General features: G+C 44.4%; 1 protein-coding gene across 5 annotated transcripts in view; it reads right to left on the bottom strand.

Annotated features, from left to right (window-relative positions):
* Positions 1-477: 477 nt before the first annotated feature.
* Positions 478-20,226, bottom strand: part of ABCC5 (ATP binding cassette subfamily C member 5) — an 81,584-nt gene continuing 61,835 nt past the window's right edge. For all 5 annotated transcript variants that reach the window (XM_069579561.1, XM_069579564.1, XM_069579566.1 and 2 more), the window contains 5 exons: positions 16,119-16,278; positions 6,159-6,237; positions 5,011-5,124; positions 3,262-3,426; positions 478-1,935 (listed from right to left, as the gene is read on the bottom strand). In XM_069579561.1, coding sequence (XP_069435662.1) covers positions 1,834-1,935; positions 3,262-3,426; positions 5,011-5,124; positions 6,159-6,237; positions 16,119-16,278 — 620 coding nt within the window. In that variant the 3' untranslated portion in view covers positions 478-1,833. The remainder of the gene's footprint in view (positions 1,936-3,261; positions 3,427-5,010; positions 5,125-6,158; positions 6,238-16,118; positions 16,279-20,226) is intronic.

The following is a 20,226-nucleotide window of genomic DNA, read 5'->3' as shown; positions in this document are numbered from 1 at the left end:
GAACTGATACCAAATAGTTTAAAAGCTTTCTGCATACAATATGACATATTGAGAAATGTTAGAATGAGTACCCTTTTGAATGGGCACTTAATTCTCAATAAATTAATCTGAATGAATTGGCTGAAAGAGCAATTACATTGTTTGGATTGCTGAGAACCCTCAACAAACTGTTCATTTAAAACATATTTCTCCACAGCCACCGATCTCACTACAACCCTTTCCACTTCTGACTCTTATCAGCAGCACAGGAACTTGATTTGGTGACCACGCCCAGGACACAGGCTGCAAGGGACTTCGGCCCACTGCAGTGATTCAAGGCAAGGTGTACTCCACGTCCGCTGCAACCAGTCAGCTCCACTACTGGCCCCTCCCCTCTGTCACTTCACTGCTGGATATTCAGATCCAAGGTTCTGGGACTCCAAAGCCACTCAAAGACAGCTTATTCCCCTCCCAGAGAATTATTTTCCACACCAAGAGTTTTAGAAAATCCAAAATAATTTTATTCACTTTTTCAGATTTTTGCTTCCACAAGGTGTTCAGCAAACATGCTAAGGCGACAGAATGTCTAGTTGGTCACGACATGCAATGCTGACCATTCAACGGATGACAGCAGTGAGCACGCCCACCTGAGCTACTGGCCCCACGGCACAACCGGGGTTGGTGGGAACACACCAAGCCCCACGGCAATCAGCAACCTGAGGTAGGTCTCTTTACAGTACAAAAACTTCTGCACCAGTGTGAGACACTGATTAGCAAGAGCTGCTTAAAGTCGCGGACTTTGGAGAGAGGAAGAGACTCTGCGGCAACCGCAGGGAGAAAGGAAAACAGACCCACGAAATCCTGAACCCTGTCACTCAACTGTGGGGGTGTGAGGCCAGGCAAATGAAGAAGGACCATTGGGCCAAGCAGCAGTGGGCTCCAGGGCTCGGAACCAACGGTTTCAAGGTGCCAGAGCTCCGTGCGCCGGCCAGCATTGGGAACCTGAGGCAGTGGGACACTCGGGGCAGACTCAATGCTTGCTGAGAAGCAACAGCAGAAAAGAGGACGGCAGGAGGATGCTCCCCCTTGGCAGAGGAAGGGTCTGTGATTCTCGGTCCCGGTGGAGGGGGAGGAGAGGGGTCTGGGACTCTGACCCACTGCTCTCCCGACAGAAGCGGTGAGGTGACAAGAGGACAGAAAGCAGGAGCCCTGAGAATTCACGGTGCTCTGCGCGGCCTCCGTGGCCCCCGCTCTGCCCCACCCCGGCGTGGCTGCTGGGAAGGCAGCAGGGGGGCCACTGGAGGGCCGGCTACTGCTACACTCCTTCCTTCAGACACCCAGAAATCCCGGCACCGTGAAACAGCCAGCTGGGGAAGAACGCACGCTACCCTTCCTATAGTCTAATAGCAAAACCAGACCTCTAGTGCAGCAGACTGTACAAAAATGATAGAAAGGAATCTGCACTGTTCTTAGCACAGTGCTTATTTTAATATAAAATAAACAGCTTACATTTTCACTGGAAATATAGGCTATGTACAGAATTATATATAGATATAGCTACACGTATAAAGCTTCATTATAGGCCTCTGATACATATATAATAACGGTTCCCTGAACCTTTTAGAGTGCAATTAAGAACAAAAACTAAATTTTGTTTACATGAATATGGAATAAATACAATAATCAAAATAGGACTCTCCCTAAAAGTGAAACACACAAGCCAATCCTGAACTGCTGTGCGATAGATAAAATCGGGAAAGGCAAGGTTTCGGCAGGAGGACACGGTGAGGGGCCCGCCCCAGGCAGGGAATGGCAATGCTCCAAAAAAATGAGATGTGGGCGGCGCTGGGGGAGTTAGCCCTTGACGGCAATCTTGTTCTCTGCAGCAGCAAACATGGCATAGAACCGGGAGCTGTCGTTGGAAAGAAGGACGGATGGGGTGTCGAACTCCACCACCTGTAGAGGAAGGAGAGAGCAACGGAAGGTGACTTGGGGACACTCGGGGTGTCCTATAGGATCCACAGCTCAGGAAGAGGGGCAAAGCCCCAAACCCTGGAGGATGGAATCAACGTGGCAGTTCAGCTAGCTCTGCCATGCCCACCTGGGTTCTCTCTCTTTTTTAAAAACTAACCAGAGTTTAGTGAAGAGAAAATTTAGAGACACCTCCAGAGTGCCTTCACATTAAGTCTCCATTCTTTCAGCCTTCTGTAAGAAGGAATCAATCAAAAGGTCCTATATGCTGCAGAGGGAAGAAACTGCAGCTCAAGTCAAAGGCATACCAAGTAAATGGCATCTTGCTGTGCAAGCTGACCCAAACCTATGGATGGAAAAGAGTCCTAGTTGGCAGAAAAACAAAAGGGAAGTGAGTATAAGGGTTCAACTCAGTCAATTATCCATTCCCATGATAGACTACTAGGCAGTCACCGGAAATCACACTGCAGTAGAAAACGGAACAGTGTGCTGGCAGAACCTGCCTCCAGACAGAGGCCACATACTCACTCCCCCAGCCTCCCTTGCTGCAGGGCAAAGGTGTGTGACACGACTCTGGCCAAGGAGAGAGAACAGGACATCTCCTGGGATGCTCTTAGGAAAAGCTATCCTGTCCAACAGAGACAGGCATAAGGACAAAGTGTCTTCCTGGGGCTGGCCATGTGAAGGTATGAGGTTGGGTGCCAGAGCAGACACCCTGTACAGTAAGGGGGAGGCAGACACTGGCTCTCTTATGGGACAGGCAGGGTATAGGCAGGTCCACACGGGAGAGCGAGCACAGGAAAGGGCATTTTAGGTAGATGGAACTGTATGAGTAAACAGAGGTGGAAATGCTTAGGGGACCCAAGATGGTTTATAGCCAACAGCACTGAAAGGAAATAGGAGGAAATGAAAAAGCCTGGGGCCCAGTTTGTGGGAAAGCTGGGAACAGCAAGAAGTCTGGCACCACTACATGACTGTGAAAAGCAGACGTGTGGTGGCTGGTCTCAACAGCTTTGGAAAAGGCCTGTGAGTGAACTACAAAGTACACATGCTCTCTGACCTAAGTCAAAGTGTTACTGTTCACAAGCAACAAAAGAGCAGGTAGGAAAGCATAATGAGAACCCAACAGGCATGCTCCAGACTCAATCTCTTGACTGCGAGGGCTGCATCCCATGCAAAAGGAACCAGGCTGGAGTCACTGTGGCTGCTTATCTGAATGCTACGAGGGCCATCAGCCCAATCCTGCCAGGGGCCAATTCTCCTCCCAGACAAGGCCACGTGCCAAACCAAGGTCCCTTGGGGGCTCAGTACCTGCCCCTGGGCCAGCACCATAATCCTATCAGAGCCTAGGACTGTGTGTAGGCGATGGGCAATCGTCAGCATGGTGCAGTCAGCGAATGCTTCTCGGATGGTCTCTTGGATCAGTAAGTCTGTCTCGGTGTCCATGGCAGCTGTGGCTTCATCTAGAATCAGAATCTGTCGGGGAAGAGAGGAGAAAGAGGGATCCAACCTTAAGCATTCTAGTTAATCTAGGTTTCACCAAAATGTGTTTTAGGCTTTGAATTTTATATCATATATTGTTTTTTTCTAAATAAGTACACACAAATGTAAAAATACTATTTTGTTTAGAATTGATATAACTTCAAATTCATATGTTTGCCTTGATTTCCACAAATATGTAAAATACTGATCTAACAAACTATTCACCTCACTTGCTCTGTGACTCTGAAGGGTGACTTTTCTGGACTTCCCTTTTCCAGTTTTAACATGAGGGGACTGTATTTGACGGTCTGGACATGTCTTACAGTTTTAAAATCTTTTAAGTCTATGGCTTCCAATACTACAACTACTCACAGGACAGAAACAAGTTGCCCTTGGAAACTGAAGGCTCGAGGCCATCAAAAATAAAAACAAAAAAGCAAACAAAATATCCATATACCCAAATTGTGTCGAGGTTAAACATCTCAGGGTATTCTCTTAAAAAAAAGCCACTGAGTGACGTCCCTGGCGGCTCAGTTGTGAAGAATCCACCTGCCAACACAGGAGACATGCGTTCAAGCCCTGGTCCAGGAAGATGCCACACAGCAACTAAGCTCAAGTGCCACAACTACTGAGCCTGTGCTCTAGCACCCAGGAGCTGCAACTACTGAAGCCTGTGAGCCCTGGAGTCCACGCTCAACAGGGTGGTTGTTGTTCAGTCACTCAGTAGTGTCCTTCTCTCTACAACTCCATGGACTATAGCACGCCAGGCTTCCCTGTCCTTCACCATCTCCTGCAGCTTGCTCAAACTCATGTCCATTGAGTTAGTGATGCCATCCAACCATCTCATCCTCTGTTGTCCCCTTCTCCTCCTGCCTTCAATCTTTCCCAGCATCAGGGTCTTTTTCAATGAGTCAATTCTTCCCATTAGGTGGTCAAAGTATTGGAGCTTCAGCTTCAGCATCAGTCCTTCCAATGAATATTCAGGACTGGTCTCCTTTAGGATGGACTGGTTGGATCTCCTTGCAGTCCAAGGGACTCTCAAGAGTCTTCTTCAACACCACAGTTCAAAAGCATCAATTCTTCGGCACTCAGCCTTCTTTATGGTCCAACTGTCACACCCATACATGACCACTGGAAAAACTATGGCTTTGACTAGACAGACCTTTGTCGGCAAAGTAATGTCTCTGCTTTTTAATATGCTGTCTAGGTTGGTCATAGCTTTTCTTCCAAGGAGCAAGTGTCTTTTAATTTCATGGCTGCAGTCACCATCTGCAGCGATTTTGGAGCCCAAGAAAATAAAGTCTGTCACTGTTTCCATTGTTTCCCCATCTATTTCCCATGAAGTGATGGGACCGGATGCCATGATCTTAGTTCTTTGAATGTTGAGCTTTAAGCCATGCAATGAGAAGCCCACACCCAAGCCTAGCAACAAAGATTCAGTGCAACCAAAAAAAAAAAACTGCCACTGGGCTCAGAGCCAAGAATGCCTTTGGACCTCATGCCACAGGCAATGGCTATTCTTCCATCTTCCTATGCTTCTGCTGACTCCCTCCTCTGCCACCCACCAGACTGCCTTACCTTACAGTGACGGAGTAAGGCTCTAGCTATGCACAAGAGCTGCCGTTCCCCCACTGAGAAGTTATCCCCATTCTCCATCACTTCAGATTCAAGTTTCAGAGGTAGCTGAGCAATCTAGGGAGAAAGGAAATAGGGATTAGAAGGGTTAAAGAAAAAAAAACCAAACCTAAATTTTGAAAGAAAGAAAACAAAGCTAAATTTTGTAAAAAACCCAGTGACAAAATTATTCTTAAACAGATGAAAGAATTATTAGCCAAGAATCTGGCTCACTTAGAAAGAACATACAGGTGTGATGATCATGTAGCAGGACCACATTTTCTAGGTCATTCCATACTTCAACTAAACTATCTATTAGTCTCATGTCATCAAAATGTCCCAGAAATTCCAATATTTTTTATGTCCTGAAATCCTGTCATTTTTGGTCCTGAAAATATGGTCATGCAATGAGAGATGGGGTAAACAAAACTACTCTCTTTCTGAAGGCCAAAGCTGTAGACCCATGGCTGTCAAACTTTTCTTCCTATAAACTATAGAACCTGTTCTTCAAATGAAATTGCTTGAAGAAGCCCAATAGAAAGGTCATGAAGGCAGAGCTGCTCTAGTTGAATCTGGGCAGGAGATCCTGGGCTAGTGTGCAGGAGCACAAGAGACCCCACTCCAGGCCAGGGGTAATCTTAGTTCGTGGCCCTTGGAGGGTGCCTGGTAAGTTACTCTGAGAGGTTCATATGCACATTGCATGCTTTCTGCGGACTCAAGAAGTGATAAATGTTTTGCACATATATACATGCTTCAAAAGGATGTTGTACTGTTATGATTAATAAAATAGAACTTGATTTAAAAGCATTACTGAACTCTGAGTGGTTGTCATTAATATCTTCTCAATCAATGGATGGTACAATAAAAACGGAAATATGACCATGGGAGGGAATAAGAGAGGGGAGGTGAGGACAGGGAAATACCGACTTTTATACCCACTGTGAAATGCCTGGGAAGCCTTGCTCTGAAGCGCTCCTCCACAGACATCCGGGAGGTGGCGGGAAAGGCCGGGCTGGACAGAGGCAGCCAGAGGTGGCTGGGGGATGACCATGGCATCACTGAGTTTCCATCCTTGAAATTCTAGCAAAGTTCTCCCTCAGTTCTTTACTTACACATTCTTTCATGTGTGTCCTTTCTAGGGCATCCCAGATCTGGTCTTCCGTGTACTGGTTGAAGGGATCCAAATTTGATCTGATGAGAAACATAATAGGAATTTCTCAGGGATCCAACACATAAGCAACCACCCTGCACAGGCTGACTGTGGTAAAGGTTTAAACAATGGGCTCAGACCCCTCAGGCCACAGGTGGAAGCCGAGACGGGCATGCTGCAGCCTGGCCGTCACAGGAATGAGCCTCCCTTTCTTCTTTACAAAACTGTATTATTTTTATTATGTAAATGATATGTTAGTTATAGAAAAATTAGGAAATATAGACATAAAAAGTAAAAAAAAACCCATATATATATATATGATCATATATATATACATAAGATATATAAACCCATATATATATACATAAGATATATAAACCTATATATATATATGATCTTAGCATGTGGGATCTTAGTCCCCCAGTCAGGGATATATATAAACCTATATATATATATGATCTTAGCATGTGGGATCTTAGTCCCCCAGTCAGGGATCAAACCCATGTCCTCTGCACTGAGAGTCCAGAGTATTAACCACTGGACCACCAGAGAATTCCCTAAAACCAATATATATTTAATCACTTATCAGATCCTTTGAAACAAACACTGTTAGCATTTTGGCATATATCTTTCTAGATTTCTTCCTACACATATGCATACTAAAATACATCTCTTATATGTATAAACTAGGAGAAACTCCCTCTCTCTTACTGCACCAGGGTGAGAGCCCTGTCACTGGGCAGGGGTCTCAACAGCTAGCTGACCAGGAAAGGAGCCGATCCTGCAGGAGGGGGAGGGACAAAGCTAAGCAGAAAGGGGCTCAAGAGGAAGGATTTAACTGGCACCAAAAATCAGTTTGGGAACTGTTCTTGCTTACTATACCAAAAGTATGCACCTCAAGGACATTAAGATTGACACCAAAACAACAGGACTAGATAGCTCTTAAAGACAGGAGAGGAAGCTCTGTCGTGGAGGATGAGGTGAACAGATGGTGATGAAACAGATACTGGGTGGAAGGTGGGCTGTAGAATTAATTTTGGGTGTCTTGTTTCGATCTAAACATCACATTTGTGGGTCTAGTAATCTTAAAGATATTAAATATAATTTGCTTTGCTCATAAATTACACTTGAGGTGTGGGAAATAGAAAAACCTTTGGGAGAACTCTAGCTCTGATCCACACTCGTCTCCATGTCTGGGGTGACTAATCTCGGGTATGCAAACACAAGCAGGTCATTACCAAAGAATTCTTTAGAGGAGAGTGCAGGCTGGTACATGCCATCTCTGGACTCCTGCGAGACTCACTAAACAGTCCCACTTTCTCATGTCCCTTCACACATGTGCTTCCCACCACTTAGAACACGAGATCACTCCCCACCTTTTGACGTGAGAGGCACTGGTAAAAAGCAAGGGCTCTGGAGCCAGACTGCTTGATTCCTTCACAGCTTCTATCAATGACAATTGTGTGACCCTGGCCAAGTTAGCCTAACTTCTCTACACTCAGTTCCCTTAAGTGTAAGGGATAAAAAAGCAGCTCTTTGGACTTCCCTGGTGGTGCAGTGGATACGAATCTGTCTGCCAATACAAGGGACATGGGCTCGATCCCTGGTCTGGGAAGATTCCACATGCCTCAGAGCAACTAAGCCTATACGCCACAGTCACCAAGTCCAAGTGCTGCAACTACCGTAACCTGAGCACCGACAGCCTGTGCTCTGCAAGAGAAGCCGCCGCAATGAGAAGCCTGCACACCGAAACCAAGACCAGCCCCCACTCCCTGCAACTAGAGGAAGCCCCTGTGTAGCAACGAAGCCCTAGTGCAACCAAAAAAATAAAAGAGCACCTCCTCAAAAGGCAGCTGTGGGCACTACAATTCACGCATGTAAAGTGCTTGCAGGAGCGCCTGCTGCAGGCTTGGCAGTGTGTGTGAGAGCTACTATTACTGCACCATTATTACACTGTTCCTGCTCCTTGGTTATGCCTCCTTCCCATCCTTCAGCTCTCAACTTAGCTGGTGTCTTCAGGAACTGTCTTCTGGCCCTTCAGGCCTGGACTGGGGGTTCCCCCTGCTCACCCTTATGATGGTACTCATCACTGTTTCATTTGTCTCTCTCCTCCATTGGATTAGAATCCCTCTCTGGATCTTATTCACTGTTGTAGCCCGGGTATACTGTCTAATATGTTTTGCAAGAGTTAAGAGCCAACTGGGCCAGATCCCTACTCTGCCTCTTACCATCTGCATGAGCTTGGACAAGTCACTCCTCGGTCTCCTCACCTATAAAATGGGGAGACAGTGACATGACACACCCTGGTAGGTTGCTGTGAACATTAGAGATGTGTAGATACAGCGCCTGGAACATGGTAGACATGTGACAGCTGGTGGCTGTTAAACTGACTGGGGACGTGGTCACTTTAAATGCCTGGTTACACTGTTTGGTGGCTTTGACTCTTATACTCAGCACATTTTCCAAGTGGACACAATAATCCCATGATCCTGAACACCAGGATCCTTCTTATGGAAAGTCTAGATGGGGAAGGCTGACCTCTGCAGGGATGTCATCCAGGAAGAGCCCTCTCAGTTAAAGAAGGCAGTTTGATTTGTTGATAACCTAAAACTGAAATGGCAGACCACAGGCTAAGTCAAAGGAGAATCTCACCTGTTTCTAATCAAAAAGACAAAACTGAAAGACGCTGAAAGCACCTGATCATCCTTGTCCCTCTAACACTCTGGAGTCTGTCTGCACATGCATCAGGGTTGATGAAATCTGTGTCTATGGCTCTCCTCTCCAGCCACCTTTTTAGGGGAACTTTGTTATACCACAGATCAGGGACAGACTCAAACACATGTTCTCCATCCCAAGTCTGGGGGAATAAAAGGTTAATCATTTTCCCCTGATTCAAAACAGACTGGTGGGAATTCCATGGAGCAAGATTAGCAAGACAATCCTCTGAGAGACATTTATCCAGAAAGCAAGGCAAGTTTTCATAATAAAATATTCTCTCTCCTATTTGTGTGATCTAATATGGACTTCCTCATACTTTTATAGCAGAATTCTTGACCTTGGGGGTCATAATAGGGTTCTTAGTCTTGAACCAAAATGCTCAGAGCTCTTTTTTAAAACAAGAGACTTCCCTGGTGGTCCAGTGGTTAAGATTTCCCCTTCTAATGCAGGGTGCATAGATCCCGCATGCCTCACAGTCAAAAACAAAACATAAAACAGAAGCAATATGGTAACAAATTCAATAAAGACTTAAGTTCCAGGACTTTTGTGGTGGTCCAGAATTCCTCATCATCCTAGAAGGGGTACCTACTCTCGTGGGAAATCATGACTGGCTTTAAACAGGGGTTATGTTTAAAGCACCTGAGCAAAGACCATGCTTTGCCTGGCCTCACCCTGCACTGCGTTCTCTATACAGCCACCCCACAGGACTGCATGCTGAAGAGTGGCCTCTGCCCATTATAGAGAGTCAACTCTTCCTCAGGCAATAGGATCTGTGGTTTAGCACCCGGCTGCTCTGATCCGGCTCCTGCTCTGACTGTAGTTCCCATTTAGAGCCAGCAAAACCTCTTCTTGAGTTAGAATCTACCTGTTGGCCAGCTCTGCTAGGTCAATTCCTATTCTGTCTCCATGTATCCAGGTCTAGCCTGACAGCCTGCTCAGGCTCCTAAGGTTTGAGGCCCCACCTTACTCTGGTTCTATCTCCAAGCTCCAGGCTCCCTGGAACACTGCCCAGTTTCTACTACTGTGATCTGTCTGCCTGTAGAAAATTTGTATTTACCTAAGGCTGGAATTCCCAGCACCAGTAACTTGATAAACTGCTACATATGGTTTGATACCTCACTTTTTGGATTTCTGGCTTAGCCCGTCACCTACTGCTCAAATCTTCCCTTTCTCTATGTCTTCCTGGAAGGACCGTATAATTTTAGGATTTAGATTTTATCACTTGTTCAGATTCTTCCCAATTCTGCGGAGTCGAGTCCTTTCCACAGAGTTAAGACCTCAATAAATATATGTTAAAGACTGAAGGGTCCATAACACTGGTTTTCAGGAAAGGAATGTGCAGATAATTTCTCTAGAGTTAGTCTAGGAAGTATTCTCTCTCTCTTTTGGCTGTGAGACTTGTGGGATTTTAGTTTCCCAACCAGGGATCGAACTGGGGCCCTCAGCAATGAGAGTGAGGAGCCCTAACCCCAGGACTGCCAGGGAAGTCCCAAGGAAATGTTAATACTGTACACTGATGCCTAGCATCATGGGTTGAAGAGTATCCCTCCAAAAGATATGCTGAAATTTAATCCTCAGTACCTAAGAATGTGACTTTATCTGGAAATAAATCAGTGTAGATAGTATTAGGTGAGAAGAGGTTAGCCTGGAGTGGTAAAGTAGGGTAGACTCTCAATCTAGGACACCAGTCCTAGAGAGAGGGCCACATAGAGACAGACAGGGAGGGAACCCATGTGACAATGGAGGCAGAGACTGGAATGATGACTCTACAAGCTCAGCACACCAGAGACTGCTGGCAAACCACTAACACGTAGTGGAGGCAAGGAAGGACCCTACCGGCTTCAGAGTACGGCCCTGCTGACACTTGATGTCATCCTTCTAGCCTCCAGGAACTGTGAGAGAGTCAAGTTCTGTGGTTTTAAACTACCCAGTCTGTGGTACACTGTTGCAGCATCCCTAGCGCACAAACACATCCAGTAAAACCATCAGATACGTCTATTAGACAAGCAGGAAGCACACCAGAGTGCAGACCCTGCTCACTGAGCAGCTGCCCCATCAGACTTGGCAGACATGTGGATGGGCTTGACCTTCAACCTCGCCCAGGCCCATCATGCCAGCTGAAGGAGCCCCCAAGACTAAGCCATGGGTTCCAGATATATAGGGAATATTTATGTACACCAGCAGGTGTTGCTGTTTAGTCTCTCAGTCATGTCTGACTCTTTGCCACCCCATGGACTGTGGCCCTCCAGGCTCCTCTGTCCATGGCATTCTCCAGGTAAGAACACTGGAACGGGTTGCCATTTCCTTCTCCAGGGGATCTTTCCTATCCAGGGATTGAACCTTTGTCTCCTGCATTGCAGGCGGATTCTTTCCTGCTTGAGCCATTAGGGAAACCGCAGCAGGTGGTATACCTACACATTAAGGCAGACCAGACTGATCTCAACAGGGAACTCAATCAAGAATGATAAAAACAAAATCACATCCTCATTACAGTGGCCAGATGGTCCTGGTCTGACCCACAAAAATGAAAGCAAGCAAAGTTACGTATCCACTGCATCAAGTACTCAGCTGGGTGGATGGACAGAAAGAAAATCTGAGAATGAAGGTTATTTTTAACAGTCAGAAGTCCTGGAGTCCTATGTTGCCCAAAGTGTATTTTCATCTTTGGTTTTTTATATTTTATTTTTAGCAATATTCTAAGCTCACCTATTTGACAACTACCGAATAAGGTCAAGAGTATCTCCCGAGGGGAATGAAGATACAGCAATCCCTTCCAGGTACACAGAAGACTCCATGCTGAACCACACTGTCCTCTGTCCATGTGGGCACCTCCCTGCAGCCTTGGGATTTCAGGGTAGGAGACTACGGGACCCTCAGATCTTCTGACAGGAAGCTAAAGGAAAGCTCAAAATAGTCATTCAGAAATATGGACTGATTTTGGCTTTTAGTTAAGAGTAGAGCATATGAAAAAGACTAAAGAGAAGAGCAGAGTTTGTGTGACAATTTTTCTCAGGAAAGGGGACAGAGACCTACTGCAAATCTGAAAGCAGATAATGAAATTTTAAAGATACTGGAAAAAGAAAGGTAACTAACGGTCAAGACGCCTGAAGAAGCAGGCCCAACCTTAGTGCTTGGAGAGACAGGGTTACCGCTCAAGGTTATGACTGAGGAGGGTGTGGTAGGAACTTCAGGAGACAACACAGCAAGTATGGTGAGGAAGAACCCAGGCTCTGAGCCAAATAGCCCAGATTCAAATTCTTAGCTTTGGGCGAGTTATTTAACCACTTTGGGCTTTAGCTTTTTCACCTATAAATAGGAATAATAATAGTACCTACCCTCATCAAATTTTGAGTACTTTAATTTTGATAAATTAATACAATTTAAATGCTTAGGACGGTAGGCCACATAAATCCTTAATAAGCTTAGCTAATACTATTGTTATTGTTGTTCTTCAGAGTAGCAGTGTTTGGTGCAGCGTGACTTTTTTTTTTTGGCCACGCGACAGCTTGCAGAATCTCAGTTCCCCGACCAGGGACTGAACCTGGGCCCCAGGAGTGAAAGCCCAGAATCCTAACCACTAGGCCACCAGGGAACGCCCCAGAATGATCTTTTCCTTCTTTTAAAGACAATTTTAAAAGACTAGTTTCAGGTTCACAGCAAAATTGAGATGAAGATACAGAGATTTCATACAAAATCCCAGCCAGAAAGACTTCAACAAAACTTAGATAACATCTAGTGTTCTTCATAGTTATCCTAGATTTACCATTACTTGCTGACATTGAGACTAGACGCTTTTGGGGATTCCTTGATTCCACAGAGACTCAGATGTCAAAAAAAGTAAAAGGGGGCCTCTTACACAACAAAATAATAAAAAGACAAACGAAAAACCTTGAGATTCTAAGAACTGCTTCAAATTTGGAGCAGCTTCCATTTCTTCTAGAGCACCACGTGCTTCTGCCTGAAGGTGTTTTGGCCCGGAATGAACCAAAGCAGAGGTGGATCAGCTGTGGGCTCGGGTATCTTTGTTGTGATTTTGAGTTGAGAGCTTGAGATATTCCTCAAAAGTGGAAAAAAAGAAAATAAAATGGGCAAGTAGAAAAGGAGAGAAAGCATCTGAACAGGAAGAACTGAGAACACTGCTTCCTGATAATGGATGGACGCTAGGTAGAGAGGCTCCCGGTGATGAGATGCGCTCATCCCTGGTGAGGAGACTGAGACACAGAGACACACCAGAGTGACAGCTGAGGACAACTAGTCCCTCTGAGGGGCAGACTAACCACCAGCAAAGCCAGACTGCAGACAGTCCACAAGGACGGAAAGCGAGGGTGGAGGCAAAGAGATGGGCTTCCTGAGACCAGGAAGCATAGGTCCTCTGGGAAAAGAAAAGTAGTGCCAGGGCTATGAAAGAGGGAAGGTCAGCCAAAGTATTTAGGTCTGGATGAAAACGGACCTCTCTTCATGGAGATAATCATCAGAGCAAACAGCAGAGGAAAGTACTGGCTGGCCTCAGACAGACAGGAGCCCAGACACAGGAGCTCAAACCCAGACAGCTGGATGAGGCAGGCCTGGATGAGCTACTGGAATGGATCGGATTAGGATGAGCTATTGGAAAGGGCTAATCCAGGGAGGGGTGTGCCCCTAAATGATCTGGTCTATGATTTATCAATATTTGTATGCAGAACAATTCAGACATTTTTATCTTTCGAGATTCTGAGTTTTGTTTGTCCAATTTTGGTTTTACCTTGAATTCCCTTCTGATACACTTTAACTGCAAGTTGGAATCTCCAGGAGATGTACCCACCCCAATGCTGTTTAAAGGCGGTGGAGATACAGTTCCAAAATTTGGAGTCTCTAGAAGGTAGCTGGAGAAGGCAATGGCACCCCACTCCAGTACTCTTGCCTGGAAAATCCCACGGACGGAGGAGCCTGGCAGGCTGCAGTCCATGGAGTCGCTAAGAGTCGGACACGACTGAGTGACTTCACTTTGACTTTTCACTTGCACGCATTGGAGAGGGAAATGGCAACCCACTCCAGTGTTCTTGCCTGGAGAATCCCAGGGATGGGGGAACCCGGTGGGCTGCTGTCTATGGGGTCACACAGAGTCAGACACAACTGAAGCGACTTAGCAGCAGCAGCAGGAGGTAGCTGAGGGAGCAGATGATCTAGCCTGCCCTTGCCTTGGGAAACTCATTACAGGTCTTCTAATTTTCTAAGAACAGCAAAACAATATCAAACACTGGATATTCTTTGGGATCTATGAGAAACTTGAGAGGATAAAGGAAAGGTAGAAGGTCTGGGATTGAATTTGTCCTCAGTGTCTACTACTGACCTAAAAAGTCAAAATTCCAGTAAGCAGAAAATGTAACTTATATGATTTCCTAGGTTTGCACAGCTGACTGACTAAACAGTGCTCCAAGCTCAATGACTAAAAACTCGGGCAGCAGCACACCAGCTACTGAGCCTGTCCATCAGGCGGCAACACGCCTCTGGAGCTGGTAACAAACGGCCCTGACTCCCAAACAGGCTGCGCTTCCACAATGTTCCACAAACAGCAGCCAGCAGGTCAGTTCTTAACCGTTAACTCCAGAAGCCAAGTCACAGACTTAAATGAAGTGCTGTAAAAATGTGAAATGAACACTGATACTTCTTGGTAGCAGCATATTCATGGGAAGTCTATAACATGTCTTACTTTCTAGTTCTCTTCTAAATGGTGATTTTCAAAAAATAAGAAAAATATTTTTTTTTTGTCCTGAGCCAAAAAATCATTAGGCCAATTTTATTCTCAAAGGCATTCCTACGGCACCTAAAAATAGAGATTTACAGGAAAAAAGAGCAGATTTGGTAATATCTCTCAATTTCTTAACTTTAGACTTGAGTCTTCAATAAATTCTAATTCTCTTTGATGTTGCTTGTTTGACCTTGTTATTTATTTACCCAAAGGGAATGATTAATCATCATCGAAACTGCCTGCAATTTGGGAGACCAGGGTTCAATCCCTGGGTGGGAAAGATCCCCTGGAGAAGGGAATAGCAACCCAATTCAGTATCCTTGCCTGAAGAATTCCATGGAGAGAGGAGCCTGGTGGGCTACAGTCCATGGGGTTGCAAAGAGTCAGACATGACTGAGTGACTAACACTTTCATTTATCATCATCAACAGAGCCAGTCTGTACTATACAAATTCACAAGTGATTTAGAGAAATGCCAAAATAAACACACCCAAGAGTACTGACCCCACATAAATGTAGGTAAGAATTCAGTTTATCTACCGAACCTCCTCAAATCAGTGAGTTTAAATGCCATTTCTAAAAGTGGTGGGGGGTGGGGGGGATGAGTCTGTTTTAAAGACAATTCTGAACACTGTGGTTATTTGAAATTAAATTTTCTTGAAAGCTGCTAAAAAGTAGAGAAAATGACAATATCACTTTTAGAGTGATTTTAAAAAAGAAGTGCTATCTAGGTCAACTATATGGTTGAAGCTATTTTTATTTAGAGAGTCAACTTTAATAGAAATGAACACAAATTATGGAAACCCATTGTTTTTAGGAGGCAAAAGCTTAAGGCTAGCCTGATAAAGCACAGGAAAAGACAATGGGGTTAAACGTATTTCCTTAATAGTTACTGTTATAACAGGTCGAGAAAAGAAATGTTTTCTTTGGCAATCTGGAAGATTTCAGAGAGGGACATCATTCCAGAGTAAGAACCAAAAGTTTGCAGAAGATACTAGAAAATGAGAAACCATGAGTAGTAATAATGCCTGAAAACCATGGAGAGAACTGCAACTCTTGAGTGTCCCTAGGAGAGAGGACAACAAGGGATGATGGTGGCTGCTTCCATGCACAGAATGCTCGCCAGCCTCCACGCTTCTATAAAATTTGTACAAATTCATTCAATCATCACAACAACAGATCTTAGTAACATCCCCATTTCATGGAGGAGGAAACAAGCTTAGGAGTGGCTAAGTAACTTGTCTGAAGACAGACAGTCCAGATCTGTCTGACTTCTTACCATCCCGCTGCAAGGCCCCCGGGTCCTGCTTAACTAATGAGGTGACTAGCACTGTGGAGCTGCTCTTCCTGCAACAGGGAGTGCACGGTGTTGGGAAAGTGCCGCACCAGAGGCCACTGGATCTCAGTCCCTGGCGGGGTTCTATCCCACTCACCTGGCCTGCGACACGGCACGAAGCACATGGTGCTGAGGTCTCACCTGACAGTACCGCTGAACAGCACCGGCTCCTGGGGAATGATGGAGAGCTTGCTCCGGAGGTCAGCAAGGCCAATGTCACTGATTCTCACTCCATCAATCTTGATGCAGCCTCCACACAACTCCACCAGGCGGAAGAGGGCCATGCCCAGAGAGGACTTCCCTGATAAGTCAGAAGACAGGCAAGAGTCATTCGATTGGCAAATTCTGAGAAGACAAAACTGGCTTCTTCTCAGGGCAACATCATCTATTTTTCTATTTCTGTTCAATCATTATTTCAATGGATAACATAGATAACTCAGATAATGCAGAAAGTGATAGCCAGAAAAACAAAAACATAAAACAAGGAACTCTCTGGAGCTACTGAGCATATACGCTTATACAACATACTGCAGCCTGAGAAGGAGTGGGAGGGACCATTACACTCTCCTGCGAGTAAAATGGAAACACGTCTCCTTTTCACCTTAGGTACAGGTACACAGGGTTTGATGCTTCTCAGGCAAGAACCAAGAGCTAGGAGCTTGAGGAAAGTCAGAGGACAAGCTGTTGTCTCTCTTCTGTCCCCTTATCTCAGGAGAGAAAAACAGGACAAGGCCTTTCACTGCCACGAAGCTAGGGAAGGGAGTTCTAGGCTAAACAAACAAGGAAAGGAGTCTGGGATTTGAGAAAATGAGTGACTGTGGATTCTCAACCGATAGGAAAATATAAAAAAGCAGGTTTGGGAGATAAAATAGCAAGTTCAGGATCACAGTGATAGGCAGAATAGCCTTTCATAATTGACTTTTCATTTAAAAAATGATATAAACAATTCAAGCAGATAACATCAATTTCCCATTATCTAACTACTGCTTTAAAAAAAAATTATGTATGTACATTATCTGTTTATTTATTTGGCTACAGTGGGTCTCAGTTGTGGGATCTTTTTTTTTAAGTTGCTGCATGTGGAGTGTAGTTCCTTGACCAGGGATTAGACCCAGGACCCCTGCACTAGGAGCACAGAGCGCCAGCCACTGCACCACCAGGAAAGTCCTGCCTTTTTTTTTTTTTTTTTTGACACTTTTCCTTTTAGTTTGTTTCCTTAAGAGTTGAGATGATAGCAGAGAAATATTGTAACTATCTTCTCCATTGAACATTACATAGCAAGCACTCAATTATATTATTACCTTTTTGAGATAAAGTTTTAGTGGCTACAATAATTTCCATTCTGTGGCTGTACTCTTATTTAAACAGTCCTCTAATGTTGCACATGTAGTTTAATTAAAACTTGCTAGAATAATGCTATAGGGCTTCCCAGGTGACTCAGTAGTAAAGAATTTGCCTGCCAAGTTTGATCCCTGGGTTGGGAAGATCCCCTGGAGAAGGAAATGACAACCCACTCCAGTATTCTTGCTGGGAACATCCTATGGACAGAGGAACCTGGCAGGCTACAGCCCATGGGGTTGCAAAGAGTTGGACATGACTTAGTGACCAGATAGCAGCAGCAGAATAATGCTATGGTGACCTTGTCATCACTCAAACTGCTCCTACCTCGGAAAATTTCCCTGAAACAGATTTTGAGAACTGAAACGACTTCAGAAAATTTCCTTGAAACAGATTCTGAGAACTGAAACGACTTTGTTAAATACTTACATATATATTTAAAAAGCTCAGTGCTCTTCCCCCATCAAAAAAAAATAAGTTTGACATAGTCCTGTCTATCTTTCTGCAAGTCAGACCCACAATTTAGATGCAGAACTATGGGTTTTTAGTTGTTTGAGCAGTTTTCCTGGTTGTCTTTAAAAAAAAAAAAATACCTTTTTTAAACTAGTTTGATTTATTTATTTATTTATTAAAAAAATTTTTTTGGCCACACGCTGAGGCATACAGGATCTTAGCTCCCCAATCAGGGATCAAACTCATACCCTCTAGATTGGAAGCCAGAGTCTTAACCACTGGACTGCCAGAGAAGTCCCAGTTTTCTGGTTCTTGACTCTCCTTCCCTGCTCTGCCTCCATGTACTTAGAGACTCCTCATGGCAGCCTCCTGACTGTCTACTCAGAGGTCAGTGAGGATACAAATATCTGCCTTGCCCCAGTGTCTGTAGCCACAGACCTGCAGTCTAGATCTGACCCCTGTCAAACAACCTCTGGGAACCCTGACTGTCCGTCTCCTTACGGAAGGGGTCTTCATGTCCATCTGCGAGTTGGGAAGCCTGAATCCATGTAGCAGAACAGTTCTCAAGGAGCCTTTCCTCCTGGGAGTGGCTTTTGCAGGACTGGGGGATCTGGCTAGTGGTCTCTCACCCAGGTAGAAGGGAGGAGGTGGAGGGCCCCCTTCAGTGCCAAGGCAGTGGTTCAAGATTTAAGGTGCTCAAATAAATGATGCTCAAAGGAAGGAATGGTGCTCAAATAAATGATAAGCACCATTTATCTGAGCACCATAAATCTTGAAGGAATGATGGAAGGAATAGTGCTTAAATAAATAGGTTAAGTTGTTCTGTTTTAACAAAAGATCTGAGTCTAGACTACCTCTGCACAGATGGAATGTGCTGGTAAAAAAAAGCCATGATGTCCTCAGGTGGTTATAACCATGGCAGAGAGCCAGGACCTATGTCACAGTCTTGAAAGGACCTTATTAAGATTACAGTTTAGACTTTGTAAGTCAGGCTATTTAGAATTATTTTATTTTATTTTTATTTCTCATCTACTTATACTTTAATGAAGTCTTGGTGAAAATTTTGATCTGTCTTAGTGTGTTAAAAGGACATCACAAGAAGGGAGGTCAGAGGTTTTAGGTGAGCAGTGCACCCCTAGGGGGCCAATGCAGCAGAGGGAATCTGTGGGAGGGAGCAAAGTAAGAGCCACGGGTACAGTCACCCTCATGGCTGGGCATTCTCTCTCCAGTGTAAAAACCTAGAGGCCGTATCTTGTTTTGACATAAAATAATGCCTTCAAAGAGGGAGCAGGAAATAGCTTTTTCTTTTCTGATTACCACATTCTTTAAAGTAAATTGACTAGAAAAGACTATTTTTTAATGGCAAGAAAAAAAAAAGCTAAAGGAGTTTTGGTGCCAAGGGAGCATAGAGCCCAGAAAGCTCAAGAGAAGTGACTCAGAGAGAACTCTTACACAAGGGTGAACAGGTTAGTGAAAGAAGCCAAGACTCAATCTTGAAATGTTATTCAGGAAAGAAAGGCGGAAAGAAACACACTTCTAAGAACAGTAGGGAACTCAAATAATTTCTGTCTTCGAAGGAACACAGATTCCTTATTTAGAGCTATCTTGCCTTCTAATAAATACAAGACTATACTTGTAACACATCACAAAGACCTTAAGCTTTTTGTATATTTTGACTTCATAGAAATAAGGATGTTGCTGTGGTGCTATTCATAAAAGCGAAAAATTGACAACAACTCACTGCCCTTCAATTGGATCTGGGTTAATATAAATTATGATATATCTATAAAACAGAATTTTATGTCATACTGCATAGAAATCATGTCATAGAATATTAATTGACATGGAAAATACGTGGTAATTTTATAAATAGGCCATGAAACAGTGTGGGTAAAAGTACCTCATTTTTGTAAAATACATTTGTTGATAGCCTAATAAGATATCCACCAAAATGCTAGCAGTTAATTATCTCTGGGTAGTGGAGTTATGTGTACCTTTCACCTTTTGTACTTTGCTATATGTTTCCAGAAATATTCTACTTCTGCTTTATTGACTAAGCCAAAGCCTTTAACTGTGCGGATCACAACAAACTGGAAAATTCTTCAAGAGATGGAAATACCAGACCACTTTACCTGCTTCCTGAGAAATCTGTATGCAGGCCAAGAAGCAACAGTTAGAATCGGACATGGAACAACCGACTGGTTCCAAATTAGTAAAGAGTACATCAAGGCTGTATACTGTCACTCTGCTTATTTAACTTACATGCAGAGTACGTAATGCAAAATGCTGGGCTGGATGAAGCATAAGCTGGAATCAAGTTTGCTGGGAGAAATGTCAATAACCTCAGATATGCAGATGACACCACCCTTATGGCAGAAAGTGAAGAGGAACTGAAGAGCCTCTTGATAAAAGTGAAAGAGGAGAGTGAAAAAGCTGGTTTAAAACTCAACATTCAAAA

This window comes from Ovis canadensis, chromosome 1 (assembly GCF_042477335.2).
Source record: "Ovis canadensis isolate MfBH-ARS-UI-01 breed Bighorn chromosome 1, ARS-UI_OviCan_v2, whole genome shotgun sequence".
Taxonomy (NCBI): domain Eukaryota; kingdom Metazoa; phylum Chordata; class Mammalia; order Artiodactyla; family Bovidae; genus Ovis; species Ovis canadensis.
This window is presented reverse-complemented; position numbering and strand designations above follow the sequence as displayed.